Source organism: Mobula hypostoma, chromosome 18 (assembly GCF_963921235.1).
Source record: "Mobula hypostoma chromosome 18, sMobHyp1.1, whole genome shotgun sequence".
Classification (NCBI taxonomy): domain Eukaryota; kingdom Metazoa; phylum Chordata; class Chondrichthyes; order Myliobatiformes; family Myliobatidae; genus Mobula; species Mobula hypostoma.
In genome coordinates this window covers 70,146,236-70,170,798 of record NC_086114.1, presented here as the reverse complement: position 1 = coordinate 70,170,798, position 24,563 = coordinate 70,146,236, and the positions used below count along the sequence as shown (strand labels likewise).

The window sequence follows — 24,563 nt, the reverse complement described above, 5'->3', positions numbered from 1 at the left end:
CTCTACTGTCAAGATGAAGCCACACTCAGGTTGGAGGAACAACACCTTATATTCTGTCTGGGTAGCCTCCAACCTGATGGCATGAACATTGACTTCTCTAACTCTTCTATATATTTTTTTCTCTCTCTTCTTTTTCTCCCTCTGTCCCTCTCACTATACTCCTTGCCCATCCTCTGGGTTTCCCCCCTCCCCCTTTCTTTCTCCCTATGCTTCCCGTCCCATGATCCTGTCATATCCCTTTTGCCAATCAACTTTCCAGCTCTCAGCTCCATCCCTCCCCCTCCTGTCTTCATTTCGGATCTCTCCCTCCCCCTCCCCCTTTCAAATCTCTTACTATCTCCTCTTTCATTTAGTCCTGACAAAGGGTCTCGGCCCAAAACGTCCACTGTACCTCTTCCTGTAGATGCTGCCTGGCCTGCTGCATTCACCAGCAATTTTTATGTGTGTTGAAGGAAGTGTATTTACTTAGAATTACAGTACAGAATAGGCCCTTCCGGCCCTTCAAGCCACACTGCTCACCCATCGATTTAATCCTTGCCTAATCTACTAATCAGTACGCCTTTGAACTGTGGGAGAAAGCTGGAGCACCTGGAAGAATCCCACACACACAACGGAAGGAAGGTATAAACTTGCTTACAGAGGATGCTGGAATTGAACTCTGAGCTCCAATGCCCTAAACTGGAATAGCATTGCGCTAACCACTATGCTACTGCGGTGCTGTGGGTGGGGATTATAAGTAGTGTTGGCAGAGCACATTGAAATAACAATGATCGGTTCTACAGAGAAGATCCAGCCACACAGATATGGGTCAAGAGGCTCTTGAAATCAAACCCAGACCTTGTAGAAGGCCAAGTGTGTTTAAGGTGTAATTTTGTCACTTTGCTGCCTTTTCACAGCTAATCATAAGACCATAAAACATAGGAGCAGAATTAATCTGCTGTACCATTCCATCATGGCTGATCCTTTTTTTTCTCCTCCTCAGCCTCACTCCCCGGCCGTCTTCCCCGTAACCTTGATGCTGTGACCAATCAAGAACCTATCAAGCTCTGCCTTAAATACACCCAACAACCTGGCCTCCACAGCTGCCTATGGTAATAAATTCCACAAGTCACCACCTCTGGCTAAAGAAATTTCTCTGCATCTATGTTTTAAATGGATACCCCCTATCGTAAAGTTCTGCCCTCTTGTCCTAGCCTCCCCCCACCATGGGAAATGTCCTTTCCACATCTACTCTAGGCCTTCCAACATTCGAAAGGTTTCAATGAGTCGTCCAACCCTCCCTCCCCTGCCATCCTTCAAAATTCCAGCAAGTACAGACCCAGACCCAGAGCAATCAAACGTTCCTTGTATGATAACCCTTTTATTCCTGGAATCATCCTTGTGAACCTCCTCTGAACCCTCTCCAATGCCAGCACATCTTTTCTTAGATGAGGAGCCCAAAACTATTCACAATACTCACGGTGAGGCCTCACCAGCACCTTATAAAGTCTCAGCATCACATCCCTGCTCTTGTATTCTCGACCTCTTGAAATGAATGCATTGTATTTGCCTTCCTCACCGCCGACTCTACCTGTAAGTTAACCTTTTGGATATTCTGCACAAGGACTCCCAAATCCCTTTGCATCTCAGATTTTTGGATTTTCTGCCCATTTAGAAAATAGTCTGCCATTTATTTCTTCTATCAAAGTGCGTCACCATGCATTTTCCAATATTGTATTTCACTTGCCACTTCCTTGCCAATTCTCCTAATCTGTCTAAGTCCTTCTGCAGCCTACCTATTTCCCCATCACTACCTGCCCCTCCACCAGTCTTCGTATCATCTGCAAACTGCATAATGCATGGCTATTTACAGTATTTCAGTAAATTGTTTTGTTTGATGGCTTACTCTAGCTGATCAGATTCTTTGGTGGAGGTAAATGAATGCAAGTCGTATCATGACTGGTGAACAATGCAGGTAGAAATGGTCTGTCAAATAAGAGTTGATGAATAAAGACTTAATCATGAATTACAGTGTCCACTGCAAATTTTATTATAATAAGTTTTGTGTGATAACGAAGTATCTAAACCGATGAGGATTTTGGTGGAGCTCCACGTTACATACTCGTCATTACATAGTCAGCAGCAGATGTCAGAGCAACACACACAAAATGCTGGAGGAACTCAACAGGCCAGGCAGCATCGATGGAAAAAAGTACAGTTGACATTTCAACAGCCCAAAACATCGACTGTACTCCTTTCCTAGATACTGCCTTGCCTGCTGAGTTCCTCCAGCATTTTGTGTGTGTTGCTTGGATTTCCAGCATCTGCAGATTTACTCTTGTTTGTGAGGAGATGTCAGAACATCACCTCAACCCATTAATCATTTTACAATGATTTAGTTGTTATTGCCATCTGCTGGTATACTTTATGTAACATTTAAGTTTTGTTTTGCATGCTAGCAAATCTGATATTTTATTAAACAGTTTGCCATCATTTCTTCAAAGACAATAAACTTAGCAGTCTCTAAATTATTCACATTAGTTGGTCTGGGGTTTCCAAATATTGAAGCATATTTGCAAGTTGCTGTTAATTAGACACATGCTCACTTTGGCTTTTTTGTCAGTGATATCTGAGACTATTTCTTTCTACGTAAAGCTACTTAGACATTTCTGCCAACTACAACATGATCCCAGCACCATACACATCTTCCTCTCCCCACCCTTCCCTGCTCTCTGCAGGGAGCATTCTTTCCATGGCTTCCTCCCCACTCATCTCAACCTCTCCCTTCCCCATAAACACAAGAGATTCTGCAGATCACAAACAAGAGAAAATCTGCAGATACTGTAAATCAAAGTAATACACACAAAATACTGGAGGTACTCAGCAGGCCAAACAGCATCTATGGAAAAGAGTAAACAGTAGACATTTCGAGCTGAGACCCTTCATCGGGACGGGAAAAAAGAGATGAGGTCAGAGTAAGAAGGTGGGGTAAGGAGAGGAAGAAGTACAAAGTAGTAGGTGATAGGTGAAATCAGGAGAGGGGGATGGGGTGAGGTGGGAAGTCGATTGGTGAGAGAGAAAAATAAAAGGGCTGGAGGAGGGGGAATTTGATAGAAGACCATGGAAGATAGGGAAAGGGGAAGAATACCAGAGGAAGGTGATGGACAGGTAAATAGATAGGTGAGAGAGGGAAATGGGAATGGGGAATGGTAAAAGAGAAGAGGAGGGGGCAACTACTAGAAGTTCAAGAAATCAATGTTCATGCCATCAGGTTGGAAGCTACCCAGACAGAATATAAGGTGTTGCTGCTTCAACCTGAGTGTGGCCTCATGAAAGATGAAATAAGAAAGTAAGCTAGCCAATAATATTGAAGAGGACACTAAAAGTTTCTTCAGATAGATAAAGTGTAAAGGAGAGGTGAGAGTGGATATTGGACCGCTCGAAAATTATGCTAGAGAAGTAGTAATAGCGGACAACAAAATAACAGACAAACTGAATGAGTATTTTGCATCAGTCATCACTGTGGAAGACTCTAGCAGTATGGTGGAAGTTCCAAGGTCGGGGGGCATGAAGTGTGTGAAGTTACCATTACTAGAGAGAAGGCACTTAAGAAACTGGAAGGTCTGAAGGTAGGTAAGTCACTTGGACCAGATGTATACACCTCAAAGTTATGAAAGAGGTGGCTGAAGAGTTCGTGGAGGCATTGGTAATGATCTTTCAAGAATCAGTATATTCTGGAATGGTTCTGGAAGACTGGAAAATTGCAATTGTCACGCCACTCTTCAAGAAGGGAGAGAGGCAGAAGAGAAAGAAAGCTATAGGCTAGTCAGTCTGACTTCAGTGGTTAGGATGATGTTGGAGTCGATAAGGATGAGGTCTCGTGGTAATTGGAGGCACATGACAAAAAAAAAAGCCATAGTCAGCTTGGTTTCCTCAAGGGAAAATCTTGCCTGACAGATGTGTTGAAATTGTTTGAAGAAGTTACAAAGGAGAATCAGTGGATCTTGTGTACTTGAATTTTCAGAAGGCCTTTGACAAGGTGCCACACATGAGGCTACTTAACAAGCTATGAGCCCATGGTATTTCAGGAAATATTGTAGCAGGGATAAAGCAGTGGCTGATTGGCAGGAAGCAAAGAGTGGGAATAAAGGGAGCCTTTTCTGACTGGCTGCTGTTGACTAGTGGAGTTGCACAGGGGTCTGTGTTGGGACCGATTCCTTTTACATTATATGGCAATGATTTGTGTGATGGAATTGATGGCTTATTGCATAATTTGCAGACGATATGAAGATAGGTGGAGGGGAGGTAGTTTTGAGGAAGTAAAGAGACTACAGAAGGACTTAGACACATTAGGAGAATCGGCAATGAAATGACAGATGGAACACAGTGTCAGGAAGTGTATGGTCATACATTTAGCAGAAGAAGTGAAAGGTTGACTGTTTTCTAAGTGGAGAGAAAATACAAAAATCTGAGGTGCAAAGGGACTTTGGAGTCCTTGTGCAGGATTCCCGAAAGGTTAATTTGCAGGTTAAGTCTGTGGTGAGAAAGGCAAATGTAATGTTGACATTCAATTCAAAGAGTACTAGAATATAAAAGCAAGGGTGTAATACTGAAGCTTTATAAGGCACTGGTTAGGCCTCATTTGGAGTATTCTGGGCAGGTTTGGGCCACTTACCCATGAAAAGATGTGTTGAAACTGGAGAGGTTTCAAAGGAGGCCCAAGAAAATGATTCCAGGATTGAATGGCTTGTTAGGATTGGATAGTTCTGGGCCTGTATTCACTAGAATTCAGAAGAATGAGGGACGACCTCATTGAAACTTATTGAATAGTGAAAGACCTTGATAGAGTGGATGTGGAGAGGATGTTTCCTGTGGTGGGAGAGTCTAAGACCAGAGAACACAGCCTCAGAATAGAGTGGTGTCCTTTTAGAACGGAGATGATGAGGGATTTCTTTAGCCAGGGAGTGGTGAATTTGTGGAACTCTTTGCCATAGGCTGCTGTGGAGGCCAAGTCTTTATGTATATTTAAGGCAGAATTTGGTAGATTCTTGACTGGTCAGGGCATGAAGCATCAGCAGGTCTGGCAGCATCTATGGAAAGGAATAAACTGAATATTTCAGACCATGAAGCTTCATCGGAACTCGAAAAGAACCTGGAAGAAGCCAGAAAAAGGTGGTGAGGAGATGGGAAGGCAAACAAGGTGATGGATGAAGCCAGTGAGGATGGAGGTGATAGGTGGAAAAGGTAAATGGCTGAAGAATTTGTCCTCTCCACTCCTATCAGATTAATTCTTCAGCCCTTTATCTTTTCCATGTATCATCACTCGGCTTCTAACTTCATCCTCCTCCCACCCTGGCTTCAAAGTTCAAAGTAAATTTATTATCAATGTGTATGCAGACCCAAGATTCATTTCATAGACCATAAGGTTTAGGAGCAGAATCAGGCCATTTGGCCTGTCGAGTGTGCGCTGCCATTTCATCATGGCTGATCCATTTTTTCTCTCAGCCTCAATCTTTTGCCTCTCCCCCCAACCCCACCCTATTATCCCTTCACGTCCTTCATGCCCAATCAAGAATCTATTAGCCTCTGCCTTAAATATACAGTACCCATAAAATTATTCACCCCTGGAAATTTTCATGTTTTGTTGATTTAATTTGTTCTTTTTGGACACTGATCAACAGAAAGAGACTCGTGTTGTCAAAGTGAAAACAGATCCCTACAAAGTGAACTAAATTAATTACAAATATAAAACACCTAAATAAGTGATTGCTGAAGTATTCACCCCCTTTAAAATGACACCCCAAATCATCACTGGTGCAGCCAATTGGTTTTAGAAGTCACATAATTAGTTAAGTGAAGATCTGTTTTTGGAGACTTTGGTGCAGTCAAGGTGTTTCAATTGATTGTAGTAAAAATACACCTGTATCTGCTGGTGAGTCAGTATCCTGGCAAAAACTGCACCATGAAGGCAAAATAATACTTCAAGCAACTCCGCAAAAAGGTTATTGAAAAGCACAAGTCAGGAGATAGGTATAAGAACATTTCCAAGTCACTGAATATCCCTTGGAATACAGTCCAATCATCAAAAAATCACCAAGTCAATCATCAAGAAATGGAAAGAATATGGCACAGCTGTAAATCTGCTTAAAGTAGTCAGTCTTCAAAAACTGAGTGACTGTGCAAGAAGGGGACTAGTGAGGGAGGCCTCCAAAAGACTTATGACAACTCTGGAGGAGTTCCAAGCTTCAGTGGCTGGGATGGGAGAGACTGTGCATAGAACAAATGTTCCAGCCACACACATCAAAGTTGCTGGTGAACGCAGCAGGTCAGGCAGCATCTCTAGGAAGAGATACAGTCAACGTTTTGGGCCGAGACCCTTCGTCAGGACTAACTGAAAGAAGAGCTAGTAAGAGATTTCCTCGTGTTTACAACAAATGTTGCCCGGGTGTTTCATCAGTTGCCGATTTATGGGAGAGTGGCAAAGAGAAAGCCACAGTTGAAAAAAATTCACACGAAATCTTGGCTAGAGTTTGTCAGAAGGCATGTGGGAGACTCTGAAGTCAGCTGGAAGGAGGTTCTACGGTCTGATTAAACCAAAGTTGAGTTTTTAGACCATCATACTAAACACTATGTTTGGCATAAGCTAAATACTCCATCCCTGCTTCACTGCAGCAGTCCCCAGAAGGCTTGTGAAGGTAGAGGTAAAATGAATGCACAAAATACTCTTGATGCAATCTGCAAGAGAACTGCGACTTGGGAGATCTGTTTTCCAGCAAGACAGTGATCCCAACCATAAAGGCAAACTACACATGAATAGTTTAAAAACAACGAAGTTAATGTCCTGGAGTGGCCAAGTCAGAGCCAAGACCTCAATCCAGTTGAGAATTTGTGGCTGGGCTTGAAAAGGTCTGTTCACCCATGATCCCATGCAATCTGACAGAGCTTGAGCAGTTTTGTAAAGAAAACTGGGGAAAAATTGCAGTATCCAGATGTGCAATGCTGATAGAGACCTATCCAGACAGACTCAAGACTGTAATTGCTGAAAAAGTTACATCTACTAAATACTGACTTGAAGGAGGTGGGGTGAATACTTATGCAATTAACTATTTAGTGTTTTATATTTGTAATTAATTTAGATCACTTTATAGGCATCTGTTTTCATTTTGACACAAAAGTCTTTTTCAGTGTCAAAAAAGCCATATTAAATCCACTGTGATTCAATGTTGTAAAACAATAAAACATGAAAACTTCCAAGGCAGGTAAATACTTTTTATAGGCACTGTTCATAAAGATTTGTCCTCCACAGCTGCCTGTGGTAAAGAATTCCATAGATTCACCATTCTTTGACGAAAGAATTTCCTCCTCATCTCCATTCTAAAAGGAACCAATTCTAGGATCTAAATTTGAGAAGTTAGATGCATAACAAGTGTACGCAGGATGGTAGATCAGGCAGTGGAATGCTCCTCATGTGAGATGTGAGATTTCTGGTACCTAACAGTCTCCCTGAAGGCTACATTTGCAGGAAGTGTACCCGGCCTCCAATCTGGAGCTGGATGTACTCGGCCATTTGGGAGGTTGAAAACTTCATAGATGAGTCTTCGCTGAGATGATCACGCCCAGATCAAATGATCAAATAGTGGATGGGTGTCCACTAGGAGAAATAAGTGGAGTAAACAGTCAGTACAGGGTTCCCCTGTGGCCATTCCCCTCTCAACATCAGTGGCACTGCAGCTGGCTTTAAGGCTCAGCAGGGAAGGGTAAAGTTAGGCAGAGCAATAGTGATAGGAGACTAAAGCAGGGGGATAGACTGGAGATTCTGTGGCCGCAAAAGAGAAGCCAGAATGCTGTGATGCCTCCCGGGTGCTACGGTCCAGGATGTCTCAGAGCACCTGCAAAAGGTTCTCAAGAGGGAGAGTGAGCAGTGAGAGGCCATGGTGCACATTGCACCAGTGACATAGGTAGAAAGGGGACACGGTCCTGCGTGGTGAGTATAGGGAGTTAGGGAAGAGGTTGAAGACCAGGGCCTCCAAGGTTATAATCTCTGGATTACTTCCAGTGCCACCTGCTAGTCAGGGCAGAGATAGGATGATGGTACAGATGAATGAGTGGCTGAGGAAGTGGTGCAGGGGACAGGGTTTCAGATTTTTGGATCATTGGGATCTCTTCTGGGAAAGTATGACCTGAACAAAAATGATATGTTACACCTGAACTCAAGGGGGACCAATATCCTTGTGGGCAGGTTTGCTGGAGATATTGGGTAGGGTTTAAACTAATTTGGCAGGGGGCTGGGGACCATAGTGATAGGGCAGTAGGTATACAAGCAGAGGCTGTGTGTAGTGAGAGTGTGAGGATGGACAGGGCAAAATTAGAGTCAATTGGATGAGGTAAAATGTAACATGGGGGCAAAATGAAAAAGGGTTATGAATACTGGTCTAAAGGTGTTATATTCGAATGCCTGCAATATACAGAATAAGATACTGCAGATGATCTTGTAGCCCAGTTAGAGGTTGGCAGGTATGATTTTGTGGGCATCACTGAGACGTGGATGAAAGAAGATCATTTTTGTGAGCTTAACATCCAAGGATACACCTTGTATCAGTAGGACAGGTTGGCAGACAAAGGGGGTGAGGGGGCTCTGTTGGTAAAAAAAAACAAATCCTTAAATAGAGGTGATATAGGGTCAAAAGGTATAGAATTGTTGAGGGTACGGTTAGACTACAAGGGTAAAAAGACCGTCATGGGAGTTATATATAGGCTTCCAAACAGTAGCTGGAAGTGGGATAAAATGTCAAGAGGGAATAGAAATGGCATGTCATAAAAGGGCAATGTTTGTGGAGGATTTGAAAATGTGGGTACATTGGGATAAGCGGATAGATGGGGAAAATCAGGTTGATGCTGGATGCCAAGAGAGGTAGGTCATAGAATATCTATGAGATGGCTTTTTAAGAGCAGCTTTTACTTGAGCCCACTATGGGAAAGGCAATTCTGTCCTGGGTGTTGTGTAATGAACCAGGTTTGATTAGGGAGCTTAAGGTCCCTTGGGAGGCAGTGATCATAATATGATAGAATTCACCCTGCAGTTAGAGAGAGAGAAGATAAAGGCAAATGTATCAATATTACAGTGGAGTAAAGGAAATTACAGAGGCTTAAGAGAGGAGCTGACCAAAGTTGATTAGATGGGGACACTAGCAGGGATGCTGACCGAACATTAATGGCTATTTCTCGGAGCATTTCAGAAGACACAGAATAGATCCATCCTAAAGATGAAGAAGTATTCCCAAGGCAACTGTGGGTGATAAGAGAAATCAAAGACAGCATAAAAGCTAAAGATAGGGCATATAATATAGCAAAAATCTGAAGAGGATTGGGAAGCTTTTAAAAACCAACAGAAGCAACTAAAAAAGTAATCAGGAGAGAAACAATAAAACATGAAGGCAAGCTAGCCAATAATATCAAAGAGAATACCAAAAGTTTTTTCTGATAGATATAAAATAAAATAGATGTGAGAGTGGATATTGGACTGCTGGAAAATTATACTGGAGAAGTAGTAATGGGGGGGCAAAGAAATGACAGAGGAACTTAATAAGTATTTTGTGTCAGTCTTCACTGTGAAAGACCCTAGCAGTATGCCAGAAAGTTGAGTCTCAGGGGTGAGAAGTGAGTGTTGTTGCTATTACTAAGGAGAAGGTGCTTGGGAAGCTGAAAGGTTTGGAGGTAGATAAGCCACCTGGACCAGATGGTCTGTACTTCAGGGTTTTGAAAGAGGTAGCTAAAGAGATTGTAGAGGCACTAGTAATGATCTTTCAAGAATCATTAGATTCTGGAATGTTTCCAGAGGACTGGAAAATGCAAATATCACTCTATTCCACTCCACTCAAAGCTAAGAATGGAGTAAGGCAGAAGGAAGGGAATTATAGGCCAGTTAGTCTGTCTTCAGTGGTTGCAAAGAGTTTGAATAAGTTTGAAAGGGAAAATAAGACAATTACCTGTATGAATACTGAGACACCTATGCAAATTTAATGTTCGCCAGGAAGAAATAATTTAGCTCACACCAGTATAAACTTAGGTTGAAATTGTATTGACAAAATATTTTAAATTATAACAAACAAATTAAAGGAAAAAACCATTGTATATAAATTATGTGATGTTTTTTCCTTTAATTTGTATGTATGATCAGTTTACTACATGCACGGAATCGTTGGAGCTTCTTGTCGTATAATCATTCCAGTTTGTTTCACTTTGTTTACTCACAGTACTGAAACGGTTCTATGATGAATAACCATTTCAAGCACAAGAAGTATTATCCACGCAATGTCCAAGCAAAAAGGCATCAAACTTTCTCCAATGTCATGTGCTTACTGAAAGTTACCTGCATATTCTCCATGAGACCATAGTCTGCATGAGGATTTACTGACTTCTCTATCAGTACTTTCAAATTTGGTTCCATGAGCATTTTACTATGTTCTTCCACTATGTTCATATCCATTCTCTGTCTTTCTCCTTCTGCTTTCTCCAAATCTGTTTGATCCCATGCTCTCTGCAGAAAATGGCTACCAGTTCTTTCCCCAGGCATCTTATTGGTCAAAATGTTAACAAGACAAATCCTATTGGTTAATTACAACAAGCCTACCTAAATCAACAAAATTTTTATTTTAAACATCAAAATAAAAGACTCGATTGTAACTAAAATAACACTTTTTATATATACTTTTGCATTTTAAGAAAATCTGCAGAAAATAAAATGCCCAAGAACATAAGGGAAGGTAGATCATGAAAATAAACTAGCACAAAATATAAAAACAATAGTGAAAGTTTTGATAATTATATAATTTGGAAAAGATGGCTAAAGTGTACATGGGTCCCTTGGAGGACGAGAAGGGGAATTGATATTGGGTAGTGAGGAAATGGCTGAGGCTTTGAATGACTATTTTGTGTTGGTCTTTGCAGTGGAAGACATGTCTAATACACCAAAGAGAGATGTTATGGATACAATGGGAGGTGAGGACCTTGATATAATAGCTATCACTATGGAGGTAGTGCTGAGCAAACTTGAGGGCCTAAAGATAGACAAATCCCCTGGTCCTGATGGAATGCGTCCTCGGGTACTGCAAGAAATAGTAGCGGTTACAGTAGAGGCTTTGTGATAAGTTACCAAAATTCTCTGGACTCTGGGCAAGTCCCGGCGGATTGGAAGACAGCGAATGTCACACCACTGTCCAAAAAAGGATGTAGGGAAAAGGCAGGTAACTATAGACCAGTTAGTTTAACATCTGTAGTTGGGAAAATGCTTGAAGCCATCATTAAGTGAAGAAATAGTGAGGCATCTGGAAAGAAATGGATCCATCAGGCAGACGCAGCATGGATTCAGCAAAGGCAGGTCCTGTTTGACAAACTTACTGGAGTTATTTGAGGATATAATGAGCACAGTGGATAGAGGGAACAGATGGACATTATTTACTTGGATTTCTAGAAGGCGTTGGATAAGGTGCCACATAAAAGACTTATCCATAAAATAAAGGTGCATAGAGTTGGGGGTGATGTATTAGCATGGATTGGTTAACTAATAGAAAGCAGAGAGTCCAGACACAATATGCATTAGCGATCTGGAAGAAGGGACAGAGTGTAGTGTATCTAAGTTTGCTGATGACACTAACTTGAGTGGAAAAGCAAATTGTGCAGAGGATATGGAGAGTCTGCAGAGAGATATAGATAGGTTAAGTGAATGGGAAGATGGAGTACAATGTTGGTAAATGTGAGGTCATCCATTTTGGAAGGAAAAATGAAAGATCAGATTATTATTTAAATGGTAAAAGATTGCAGGCTGCTGCTGTGCAAAGGGGCTTGGGAGTGCTTGTGCATGAATCAGAAAAGGTTGGTTTGCAGGTGCAGCAGGCTATCAAGAAGGCAAATAAAATGTTGGCTTTCATTGCTAGAGGGATTGAATTTAAGAGCAGGGAGGTTGTGCTGCAACTGTACAGAGTACTGGTAAGGCTGCACCTGGAGTACTGTTTACTTGAGGAAGGATATACTGGCCTTGGAGGCGGTGCAGAGGAGGTTCACCAGGTTGATTCCAGAAATGAGGGGAGTTAATAAAGAGAGATTGAGTTGCCTGGGACTGTACTCGCTGAGAGAAGATCTTATAGAAACATGTAAAATTATAAAAATAATAGATAAGAAAGGCAGGAAAGTTGTTTCCACTGATAGGTGAGACTAGAGCTAGGGGACATAGCCTCAAGATTCGGGGAAGTAAATTGAGGACAGAGATGAGGAGGAACTGCTTTTCCCAAAGAGTGGTGAATCTATGGAATTCTCTGCCCAATGAAACAGTGGAGGCTACCTCAGTAAATATATTTAAGACAAGGTTAGATAGATGTTTGCATAGTAGGGGAATTAAGGATTATGGGGAAAAGATAGGTAGTTGGAGATGAGTCCATGGTCAGATCATCCATGATCTTATTGAATGGCAGAGCAGGCTTGGTGATCCAGATGGCCTACTCCTGCTCCTATTTCTGATGTTCTTATGTTCATAACTGTATTAATAAAATAAAGCATGGTGATAAACCAGAGTATTACATTTGCAAATGATACAAAGATAGGTAGAGGGCAGGTAGTGTTGAGGAAGCAGGGAGTCTGCAGAAGATTCAGACAGATTGTGAGAATGGGCAAAAAAGTGGCAGATGAGATATAGTATAGTGAAGTGTATGGTCATGCACTTTGGTAGAAGGAATACATGTGTAGAATATTTTCTCTATGGGGGGAAGGATTCCTGAAAAGTTAACTTTCAGTTTGAGTCGATGGTAAGGAAGGCAAATGCAATGATAGCATTTGTAAGATGGCATGGTAGCATAGTGGTTAGCACGATGCTTTAAAGTACAGGCGGACCCAAGTTTCGATTCCCACATTGCCTATAAGGAGTTTGTATGTTTCTCCCTGTAACTGTGTGGGTTTCCTCCGGGTGCTCCAGTTTCCTCCTACAGTCCAAAGATGTACTGGTTGGTAGGTTAATTGTTGTTGTAAATGATCACATGATTAGGCTAGGATTAAATAGGAGATTGCTTGGGTGGAGTGGCTCAAAGAGCCAGAAGGATCTATTCCGTGGTGTATCTCAATAAATATATTTTTTAAATGAAATAAATAAGATACAGGAGCAGAATTAACCCATTTGGCCCTCCAAGTCTGCTGCATCATTTCATCTTGACTGATCCAATTTTCCTCTCAGCACCAATCTCCTGCCTTTCCCCCAAATCAAAAATCTAACAAACTCTAGTTTAAATATACATAAAGATTTGGCCTCCACTGCTGCCTGTGGCAGTGAATTCCACAGATTCGCCACTCTCTGGCTAAAGAAATTCCTCCTCATCTCCATTCTGCAAGGACATTCTTCTATTCTGAGGCTGTGTCCTCTGATCTTACACTCTCATACCATTGGAAGCATCCTCTCCACATCCACTCTGTCAAGGTCTTTCACCATTCGATAGGTTTTAATGAGGTCACCCACATTCTTCTGAATTCTATTAAATACAGGCCTAGAGCCATCAAAGGCTTTCATACGACAAGCTATTCAATCCTGGAATCATTTTTGTGAACCTCCTTTGAACCCTCTTCAGTTTCAGCACATCCTTTCCAAGATAAGAGGCTCAAAACTGCACACGATACTCTAAGTGAGGCCTCACTAGTTATAAAGTCTCAACACTACATTTTTACTTTTATATTCTGGTCCTCCTGAAAAGAATGCTAACATTGCATTTGACTTCCTCACCTCAGAATTAACCATTAGGGAATCCTGCACAAAGACTTCAAAGTCCCTTTGCGCCTCAGTTTTTTCTATTTTCTCTCCACTTCAACCCCTTCATTTCTTCTACCAAAGTATATGACCGTACACTTCCCAACATTGTATTCCATCTACCATTTCTTTACCCATTCTCCAAATCCGTCTCTCTTCTGTAGCTTTTTTATTTCCTCAGAACTATCTATCTACATATTGTCTGCAACTTTGCAACAAAACCATCAATTCCATCATCCAACTCATTTTCATATATGTAAAAACAATCGATCCCAACACACACCCCTGTGGGACACCACTAGTCACCAGCAGCCAACCAGAAAAGGCTCCCTTTATTTCTACTCTTGCCTCCTGCCAATTAGCCACTGATTTATCCATGCTAAAATCTTTCCTGTAATACGAGTAGCTTGTTAAAGGCCTAATGGAAATCCAAGTACACAATATCAACTGATTTCCCTTTGTAATATCCTGCTTGTTATTTCTTCAAAGAATTCCAACAGATTTGTCAGGCAAGATTTTCCCTTGAGATAACAATGTTGTCTATGGCCTATTTTATCATGTGCCTTCAAATACCCTAAGACCTCATCCTTAATAATTGATTCCAATATCTTCCCAGCCCCTAACATCAGACTGACTAGCTTATAATTTCCTTTCTTTACCTCTCTCACTTATTGAGGTGTGGAGTAACACTTGCAATTTTCCAGTCCTCCGGAACCATTCCAGTATCTAGTAATTCTTGAAAGATCATTATTAATGCCTCCACAATCTCTTCAGCCACCTCTTTCGGAACCCTGGAGTGTACACCATCTGGTCCAGATGATTTATCTACCTTCAGACCTTTCAGTTTCTCAAGAGCCTCTGTCTGGTAATGGTAACTTCACACACTTCTTGCCCCTGGAACTTCCACCATACTGCTAGTGTTTTCCATAGTGAAGACTGATGCAAAATACTTATTCAGTTCCTCTGCCATCTACCTCCCCAGCAATGTTTTCCAGCAGTCCAATTTCCCCTCTCACCTCTATTTTACACTAATGTATCTGAAGAAACTTTTGGTATCCCCTTTAATATTATTGGCTACCTTACTTGTGTATTCCATCTTAATGACTTCTTTAGTTGCCTTCTGTTGGCTTTTAAATCTTCCCAATTCTCTAACTTGCCACTAATCTTTGCTCAATTATATGTCCTCACTTTGGCTTTGACTTGCCTTATTAGTCATGAATACTTCTTCCTCTTTGGGACGTATAGATCCTGTGCCTTCTGAATTGCTTCCGGAAATTCCAGCCATCGCTGCTCTGCTGTCATCCCTGTTAGTGTTCTTTTCCAATCAATTCTGGCCATCTCCTCTCTCATGCCTCTGTAATTCCCTTTACTCCACTCAAATAATGATACATCTGATTTTAGCTTCTCCTTCTCAAATTTCTGGGCAAATTCGATCATATTATCATCACTTTCCCCAAAGAGTTCTTTTATCTTAAGCTCTCTAACCAATTCCAGTTCACTGCACAACACCCAAACCAGAATAGCTGATCCCCTAGTGGGCTCAATCACAAGCTGCTCTAAAAAGCCACTTCATAGGCATTCTAGAAATTCCCTCTCTTGGAATCCAGCACCAACCTGATTTCCCCAATCTACCTGCATGTTGACATCCCCCATGACTGTTGTAACATTGCCCTTTTAGCATGCATTTTCTATCTCTCATTGTAATTTGTATACCACATCCTTACTACAGTTTGGGGATCCGCATACAACTCCCATTAGGTTCTTTTTACCCTTGCAACTCCTTAGCTCTATCCACAATGATTCAACACCTTCTGACTCTATGTTACCTCATTCTAATGATTTGATTTTCATTTTTTTTTAAACCAACAGAGCAATGCCACCCCCTCCACCTTCCTGCCTGTCTTTTTGATTCAGTGTGTATTCTTGGATATTAAGCTCCCAGCTATAATTTTCTTTCAGCCATGATTCAGTAATGCCTACAACATCATACATGCCAATCTGTAACTTTGATACAAGTCCATCTACCTTATTCCATATACTGCACTCATTCAAATGTACCACCTTCGGTCCTGTATTCATCCTTTTTGATCTTGTTTCGCCTTTTATGTTGCAGCTCGTTCTGTTGACTGCAATTTTGCTCTATCTGCAGTCTCTCCACACTACATGTTGCCTCTGTTTGTAAACTAGCTTCCTCATCTTCAGCACTATTACTCCGGTTCACATCCCCCTGTTAAATTAATTTAATCCTCCCAATCACTCTAGCCAACCTGCCTGCAAGGGTATTGGACTCCCTCTGGTTCAGGTGTAACCCATATCTTCGGTGCAGGTCGTACCTTCCCCAGAGGAGATCCCAGTGATCCATAAATCTGAACCCCTGCCCCCTGCACCATTTCCTCAGCCACACATTCACCTGCCAATTCATCCTATTCTTACTCTCACTGGCATGTGGCACAGACAGCAATCCAGAGATTACTACCCTGGAGGTCCTGTTTTTCAGCTTTCTACCTAGCTCTCTAAAATCTCTCTTCAGGACCTCCTCACTCTGTCTACCTATGTCATTGGTGCCAATATGAAAGGCTGCTCACTCTCGCCCTTGAGAATGCCATGGACCTGATGCAAGACATCCTGGATCCTGGCACCAGGAAGGCAACATACCATCTGGGTGTCTGTATCGCGCCCACAGAACCTGGTCTCTGTTCCTTTCAAGAGGACTAGCATATAAATGCAAAACTGTGATGCTGAAGCTTTATAAGGCATTGGTCAGTACTGTGAACAGTTTGGGCTCCTTACCAATGAAAAGATGTGCTGGCATTGGAGAGGGTCCAGAGGGAGGTTCATGAAAATGATTCTAGAACTGAATGGGTTAACATATGAGGAGTCTTTGATGGCTCTGGGCATGTACTCACTGGAGTTTAGAAGAATGAGAGGGGCCTATAGAATATTGAAAGGCCTAGACAGGGTGGATATGGCAAGGATGGAGAATGAATCTAGGACCAGAAGGCACAGACTCAGAATAGAGGGAACAAAGATGAGGAGGAATTTCTTCAGAAGGATGGTGCTGAATATGTGGAATTTATTGCCGTGAACAGCTGTGGAGGCCAAGTCATTGGATAAGTTTAAAGCAGAGGTTGATAGGTTCTTGGTTAGTCAGGACATCAGAGATTATGGGGAGAAGGCAGGAGAATGGGGTGGCCTAATGCTGCTCCTGGGTCTTATAGTCCTCAGCCTCTTTCACAGCCAGACTGAGGCCAAATCCAGACTTGAGGAGCAACACCTCATGTTCCACCTGAGGTAGTTTACAGCACAACCTCATGAATATCCAGGGCCATCTCAATCTCCTTAAGATCTTTGTCCATATTGTCTCACAGTGTCAACAACTTGAAAACAGGCCCTTTTGATCTTAAGCACCCATTTGGAATATATCCTACACCCTATATCTCACAGGAAAAGAAAGTTTAATAAAGGAAATATTTAAATGTTGCCTATGCAAAATAGTGCTGCTAGCACCAGCGACTGGAGGGACACAATTATCAACTGGCCAAAGTAAGAGGGCACCAGTGAACCATGGCAACGTTCTGTGGGCTGCGTACAGAGCTTCTAAATATATGCACCTCTTTTGAATTACTCCCACTGCAATCTACAGCATGCAATTTCCCTTTAAGCAAAGTACTTTTGAACCGTCTTAATAAACTACAGATTTTGCCATCTTCTGAACGACTCGGCGGACTTAAATCGCAAGCAAGTAGGTACAGCGACAAAGGTTTATGGCTGAAAGCAAGGCATGAGGAGAGAGGACAAGACAAGCTGATGCACGGAGGAATGAGAACCCTTCTACCCAGCATCTTGCTAGCTAATATGCAGTCACTGGAGAACAAGATCAGGGACCTAAGGGCAAGATTGCTGCATCAGAGAAATGAGGATTGCTATGTTCAGTATTTTACCCAGACATGCTTACTCCAAGTACGCCTGATTCAACAATCAGAACTGAAGACTTCTTGATACACAGGACAGATCAAACTGCTGATTTGGAAAAGGTAAAAGAAGGAGGTGCGTGTTTCTAGATAAACTCTTTGTGGTTCTCTGATGTGCCATTTTAATTGTGCTAGTGTTCCCCCAACCTGGAAGTACCGACCGTTCTACTTACCAAGAGATGTCTCCTCTGTAATCTTGACTGCAGTTTACTTACCACCATCAGCCAACTGTAATCAGGCACTTGAGACTCTGCACGCTGCCGTCGCCAAACAAGAAAAAGTCTACCCTGATGCATTTCAAACTATAGTTAGGCACCTCAATCAGGCTTGTTTGAAGAAATCTCTGCCCAGTTACCATCAGCATATAACCTGTAGTACCAGAGGTCCTAACACATTACACCACTGCTATACTGTGATAAGAAGTGCCTACCACTCCATGCCCAGATTGCATTTCAGGAAAATCTGATCACCTGGCTGTCCTCCTCCTACTTGCATACAGACAGAGGCTAAAGAGCAAGGCTGCAGAGATGAGGACAACCAAGAGATAGTCACAGGAGGCAGAGGAGCGGCTACAGGATTGCTTCGAGTCACTGGACTGGGCCTTGTTCAAGGACTCATCAGAGGGCCTGAATGAGTACACCACAGCTGATATAGACTTTATAAAAACAGTTGTAGATGAGTCACTAAGAGTCTTCTCCAAACAGAAGGCCTGGATGAACCATGAGATCAGCAATTTGCTGAGGGCCAGATCAGAAGCATTCAAGTCTGGTGACCAAGTAAGATACAGGAGGTTTAGGCATGAGCTCTGGAAGGCCATCTCAGGGCCAACTTGAATCACTAAAGGATGAACTACAGTTGTGGCAGGGCTTGAATACTATCATTTCTTATGATAGGTGACAACTAGACTTCACTTTGAGATGAGCTCTATGCCTTCTATGTTCGCTTTGACCATCAAAGCATGGAGGAACCTTCACAAACTCCCACAGCCCCCAATGACCCTGTGATTTCAGTCTCTAAGGCCAACATTAGAGCATTATTCAGGAGGGTGAACCCATGGAAAGCATCCAGCCCAGATGGGGTACCTGTCCAAGTATGAAAGACCTATGCTGATTAACTGACTAACACACACAAAATGCTGGAGCAACTCAGCAGGCCAGGAAGTATCTATTGGCAAAGACTGCGGTTGACGTTTCAGGCCAAGACCCTTCAGCAGGACTGAAGAAAAGTAGATGAGTCAGAGGTAGAAGGTGGGGGAAGGGGAGGAAGAAACACAAGGTGATAGGTGAAACTGGAAGGAGGAGGGGTGAAGTAAAGAGCTGGAAAGCTGATTGGTGAAAGAGGTACAGGGCTGGAGAAGGGGGAATCTAATAGGAGAGAACAGAAGGTCGTGGAAGAAAGAAGAAGGGGAGGAGCACCAGAGAGAGGTGATGAGCAGGCAAGGAGATACGGTGAGAGAGGGAAAAGGGGACGGAGAATAGAGAATGGGGAACTGGAAGTTGGAGAAATCAAGGTTCATGCCATCAAGCTGGAGGCTATCCAGAATATAAGGTATTCTGGCTGCACTTGGAGTATTGTCAACAGTTTTGGGTCCCATATCTCAGAAAGAATGTGTTGCCATTGGAGAAAGTCCAGAGGAATGAAGGATTCCAGAAATGAAGGGATTAATATATGAGGAGTATTTGGCAGCTTTTAGCCTGTACTCACTGGAATTTGGAAGAATGAAGGAGGATCTCATTGAAACCTACCGAAATGTTGAAAGGACTAGATACGGTGGATGTGGAGGAGAGGATCTTTCCTCTGGTGGGGGTATCTAGAACTAGAGGGCACAGCCTCAAAATTGAGGGCTAACCTTTTAGAACAAGATAATTTTTTTAGTCAGAGAGTAATGAATTTGTGGAATTCTCTGCCACAGACTGTGGTGGAGGCCAAGACTGTGGATATATTTAAGGCAGAAGTTGATCGTTTCCTGATCAGTCAGGGCATCAAAGGATATGGCGAAGGCAGGTGTAAGGGGTTGAGTGGGATCCGGGATCAGCCATGATGGAATGGCGGAGCAGACTCGATGGGCTGTATGGTTTAGTTCTGCTCCTATATTTTATAATCTTATGGTATTGCTCCTCCATCTTATGGTGTGGCCTCATTGCCATCTCATAATGGGAATGGGAAATGGAATTAAAATGGATGGCCACTAGGAGATCCCACTTTTTCTGGTGGACGGAGCATAGGTGCTCGGCAAAACTGTCTCCCAATCTACATCAGATCTCACCATTATGCAAGAGGCCACACCGGGAGCACTGGATACAGTAGATGACCCAACAGACTCACAGGTGAAATGTCACTTCACCTGGAAGGACTGTTTTGGGCCCTGAATGGAGGTGGTGTAGGGGCAGGTATAGTACTGTTCCACATGCAAGGATAAGTGCCAGGAGAGAGGTTAGTGGGAAGGGATGAATGGACAAGGGAGTCATGTAGGGAGCAATCCCTACGAAGTGCAAAAAGTGGGGGGGAGGGGGAGGGAAAGATGTCCTTGGTGGTGGGATCCCATTAGAGATGGCGGAAGTTATGGGGATTGTGTGCTGGATACGGAAGCTGTGGGGGTGGTAGGTGAGGGCAAGAGGAACCTGGTGGGGTGGCGAGAAGATGGAGTGAGAGCGGACATGCGAATTGGAAGAGATGTGGTTGAGAAGCCCCTTTGAAGAAAGAGGACACCTCCTTCATTCTGGAATGAAAAGCCTCATCCTGAGAGCAGATGTGGCAGAGACAGTGGAATTGAGAGAATGGGATGGCATTTTTACAAGTAACAGGGTGGGAAGAGGTAGCTGTAAAAATCAGTGGATTTGCAGTAGACATTTGTGGATAAGCTGTCTCCAGAGATAGAGGCAGATCAAGAAAGGGGAGGGAGGTGTCAGAAATGGACCAGGTAAATTTGAGAGCAGGGTAGAAATTGGAGGTAAAGTTGATGAAGTCGATGAGCTCGGCATAGGTGCAGGAAGCCGCACCAATGCAGTCATCAGTGTAGTGTAGGAAAAGTGGAGGAGTTCCACCAGTGTAGGCTTGGAATACAGACTATTCCAAGTAGCCAAAAGAAAAGCAGGCTTAGCTGGGGCCCATGCGAGTACCTATGGCTATGCCTTTTGTTTGAAGGAAGTGGGAGAAACCAAAGGAGAAAGACAAAAAGGCAGGCATGGCTGGGACCCATAGCTACAATTGACTAGCAACACACATAAAAGTTGTTGGTGAACGCAGCAGGCCAGGCAGCATCTCTAAGAAGAGGTACAGTCAACGTTTCGGGCCGAGACCCTTCGTCAGGACTAACTGAAAGGAGAGCTAGTAAGAGATTTGAAAGTGGGAGGGGGAGGGATGGAGCCAAGAGCTGGACAGTTGATTGGCAAAAGGGATATGAGAGGATCTTGGGACAGGAGGCCTAGGGAGAAAGAAAAAGGGGGGGGGGGAAGCCCAGAGGATGGGTAAGGGGTATAGTGAGAGGGACAGAGGGAGAAAAAGGAGAGAGAGAAAAATAATGTGTATATAAATAAATAAATAACGGATGGGTACAATTGACTATCATGTTCACTGATATCTTTAGCCTCTCACTTCGGCAGTCTGAGGTACTGATCTGCTTCAAGCAGACATCACTTATATCGGTGCCTAAGAAGAGTATGGTGACCTGCCTCAATGTCTGTAGTCCAGTAGCACTTACATCCACTTTGCTAAAGTGCTTTGAGAGGTTGGTGATAAAACATATCAACTCCTTCCTGTGATGCGACTTGGATCTGCTCCAATTTGCGTACCAGAACAACGGGCGATACAGAGGCCATCTTATTGGCTCTTCACTCAACCATGGAACATCTGGGCAGCAAAGATGCTCCTTATCAACTACAGCTTGACATTCAATACTAACATTTCCTCAAAACTAATCAACAAGCTTCAAGACCTTGGGCTCAACACCTCCTTGTGCAATTGGATCTTCAATTTCCTCACTTGCAGACCTTAGTCAGTTCGGATTGGCAACAACATCTCCACAATGTCCTTCAGCACAGGTGCACTACAAGGCTGTGTGCTTAGCCCTTTGCTTTACTCACTTATGATTGTGGGGCTAAGCTCAACTCCAAAGTTTGCTGATAACACCACTGTCATTAGCCGAATCAAGGGTGGTGATGAATCAGCATAGAGGAGGGAGATTGAAAATCTGGTTGAGTGGTATCACAACAACTTCTCACTAAATGTCAGAAAGAAGCCGAACATTTACTTCAGGAGGAGGTGGTCTCTGAATCAGTTCTCATTGGGTGTGGTCACCCAATATACTTGACTCTGATTCTGAACTCTAAATTCCTCTATGTAATAAATTCAGAAGACTATCCTGGGCACAGCATTTACAATTGTTTGTACAAAGAAAGCACAGCAGTGCCTCTACTTCCTTATAACTTTGTGAAGATTCGGCATGACATGTAAAACTTTGACAAACATCTATTCATATATGGTAGAGAGTATATTGACTGGATGCATCATGGCCTGGTATGGAAACTTCAACCCCCTTGAATGGAAAATCAAGTCGTGGATATGGCTCAGTCCGTCATGGCTAAAGCTCTTCCACTTTGAGCACATCTACACAGAGCACTGTCTCAGGAAAACAGTATCCATTATCAGGGACCGGCAGCACTTAGGCTCGCTTCTCACTGCTGCCATCAGGAAGGAAGTACAGGAGACTCAGGGTCCACACCAGCAGGTTCAGGAGCAGTTCCTACCCCTCAACCATCAGGCTTTTGAACCTGTGGGGATAACTTGACTCAAATTAACTTGCCCCATCACTGAACCATTCCAGCTATGTACGGACTCACTTTTAAGCACTCATCATTTCATGTCCTTGATTTTTATTGTTTATTTACTTTTTTTCTCTTTAGTAGTTGCAAAGATGTTTTTTTTTGCACCTTGGTTGCTTGTCAGTCCTATTGAGACACCCAGACCATAGCCCTCCATACCCTACCATCTATGTACCTATCTAAGTTTCTCTTAAACATTTAAATCGAACTTGCATGCAACAATTTTAATGTTTCTTTGTAAGAATGCAAAGGGAAAGGTACAGCAAAGAGATACAATTTTCATTTTAGACACCTAACCTTTGATTTGACATTCCAGAATCTTCACTTTTATTAAATGTACGAATACTTTCTGTCTTTTAGCTGCAATTCCTTTGACTGATTCAGAACACAGACTGCTACCCTTGCACTTTGCAACGGATCCAAAGAATTGGGAATGGGGAAAGGATGATAATGACAACACCAAACTGGCTAAGTAAGTGATTATGGCTCCTTGTAATTTCTTCAGCGGTTTGATCGGGGCATGACTGCGCAAGTGTGTGGACGTCAGCCAGTGAGAATAGCAAGAAGAGTTTAAAGGGAGACAGTTATTTCTTCAGCTGTTTGATCGGGGCAAAACTGCACAAGCGCGTGGACGTCAGCCAGTGAGAACAGCAAGAAGTTGTTAAAAGGAAACATTCAGTATACTATAGACCACCAAATGGGGAGCGAGAATTGGAGGAGCAAATTTGTAAGGAGATAGCACAAGGTTGTGATTGTGGGAGATTTTAACTTTCTACACATAGACTGGGAAGCCCGTACTGTAAAAGGGCTGGATGGTTTGGAGTTTGTAAAATGTGTGCAAGATAGTTTTTTGCAGCAGTACATAGAGGTACCAACTAGAGAAGGGGCAGTGTTGGATCTCCTGTTAGGGAATAAGATAGGTCAGGTGACAGAGGTTTGTGTTGGGGAGCACTTCGGGTCCAGTGATCACAATGCCATTAGTTTCAACATAATTATGGAGAAGGATAGGCCTGGACCCAGGGTTGAGATTTTTGATTGGAGAAAGGCTGATTTTGAGGAGATGCAAAAGGATTTAGAAGGAGTGGATTGGGACAATTTGTTTTATGGGAAGGATGTAATAGAGAAATGGAGGTCATTTAAAGGTAAAATTTAGAGGGTACAGAATCTTTATGTTTCTGTTAGGTTGAAAGGAAAGGTTAAAAGTTTGAGAGAGCCATGGTTTTCAAGGGATATTAGAAACTTGGTTCGGAAAAAGAGAGATATCTACAATAAATATAGGCAGCATGGAGTAAATGAGGTGCTCAAGGAATATAAAGAATGTAAAAAGAATCTGAAGAAAGAAATTAGAAAAGCTAAAAGAAGATATGAGGTTGCTTTGGCAAGGAAGGTGAAAATAAATCCAAAGGGTTTCTACAGTTATATTAATAGCAAAAGGATAGTGAGGGATAAAATTGGTCCCTTAGAGAATCAGAGTGGACAGTTATGTGCGGAGCAAAAAGAGATGGGGGAGATTCTGAACAATTTATTTTCTTCGGTATTCACTAAGGAGAAGGATATTGAATTGTGTAAGATAAGGAAAACAGGTAGAGAAGTTATGGAAACTATGATGATTAAAGAAGAGGAAGTACTGGCGCTCTTAAGGAATATAAAAGTGGATAAGTCTCCAGGTCCTGACAGGATATTCCCTAGGAACTTGAGGGAAGTTAGTGTGGAAATAGCAGGAGCTCTGACAGAAATATTTCAAATGTCATCAGAAACAGGGATGGTGCTGGAGGACTGGCGTATTGCTCATGTTGTTCCATTGTTTAAGAAGGGTTCTAAGAGTAAACCTAGCAATTATCGGCCTGTGAGTTTGACATCAGTGGTGGGTAAATTGATGGAAAGTATTCTTAGAGATAGTATATATAATTATCTGGATAGACAGAGTCTGATTAGGAACAGTCAACATGGATTTGTGCATGGAAGGTCATGTTTGACAAATCTTATTGAATTTTTGAAGAGGTTACTAGG

The 24,563-nt window shown here is 42.6% G+C and overlaps 1 protein-coding gene across 7 annotated transcripts in view; it reads left to right on the top strand.

The window, feature by feature from the left end:
* Nucleotides 1-24,563, top strand: part of otud7a (OTU deubiquitinase 7A) — a 297,748-nt gene that overhangs the window by 261,345 nt on the left and 11,840 nt on the right. For 6 of the 7 annotated variants that reach the window (XM_063071095.1, XM_063071096.1, XM_063071097.1 and 3 more), the window contains one exon: nucleotides 22,914-23,025. In XM_063071095.1, the coding sequence (XP_062927165.1) occupies nucleotides 22,914-23,025 (112 nt within the window). Of the gene's footprint in view, nucleotides 1-982; nucleotides 1,987-22,913; nucleotides 23,026-24,563 lie in introns of those variants that run through there. The other variant, XM_063071099.1, reaches the window with a different exon arrangement.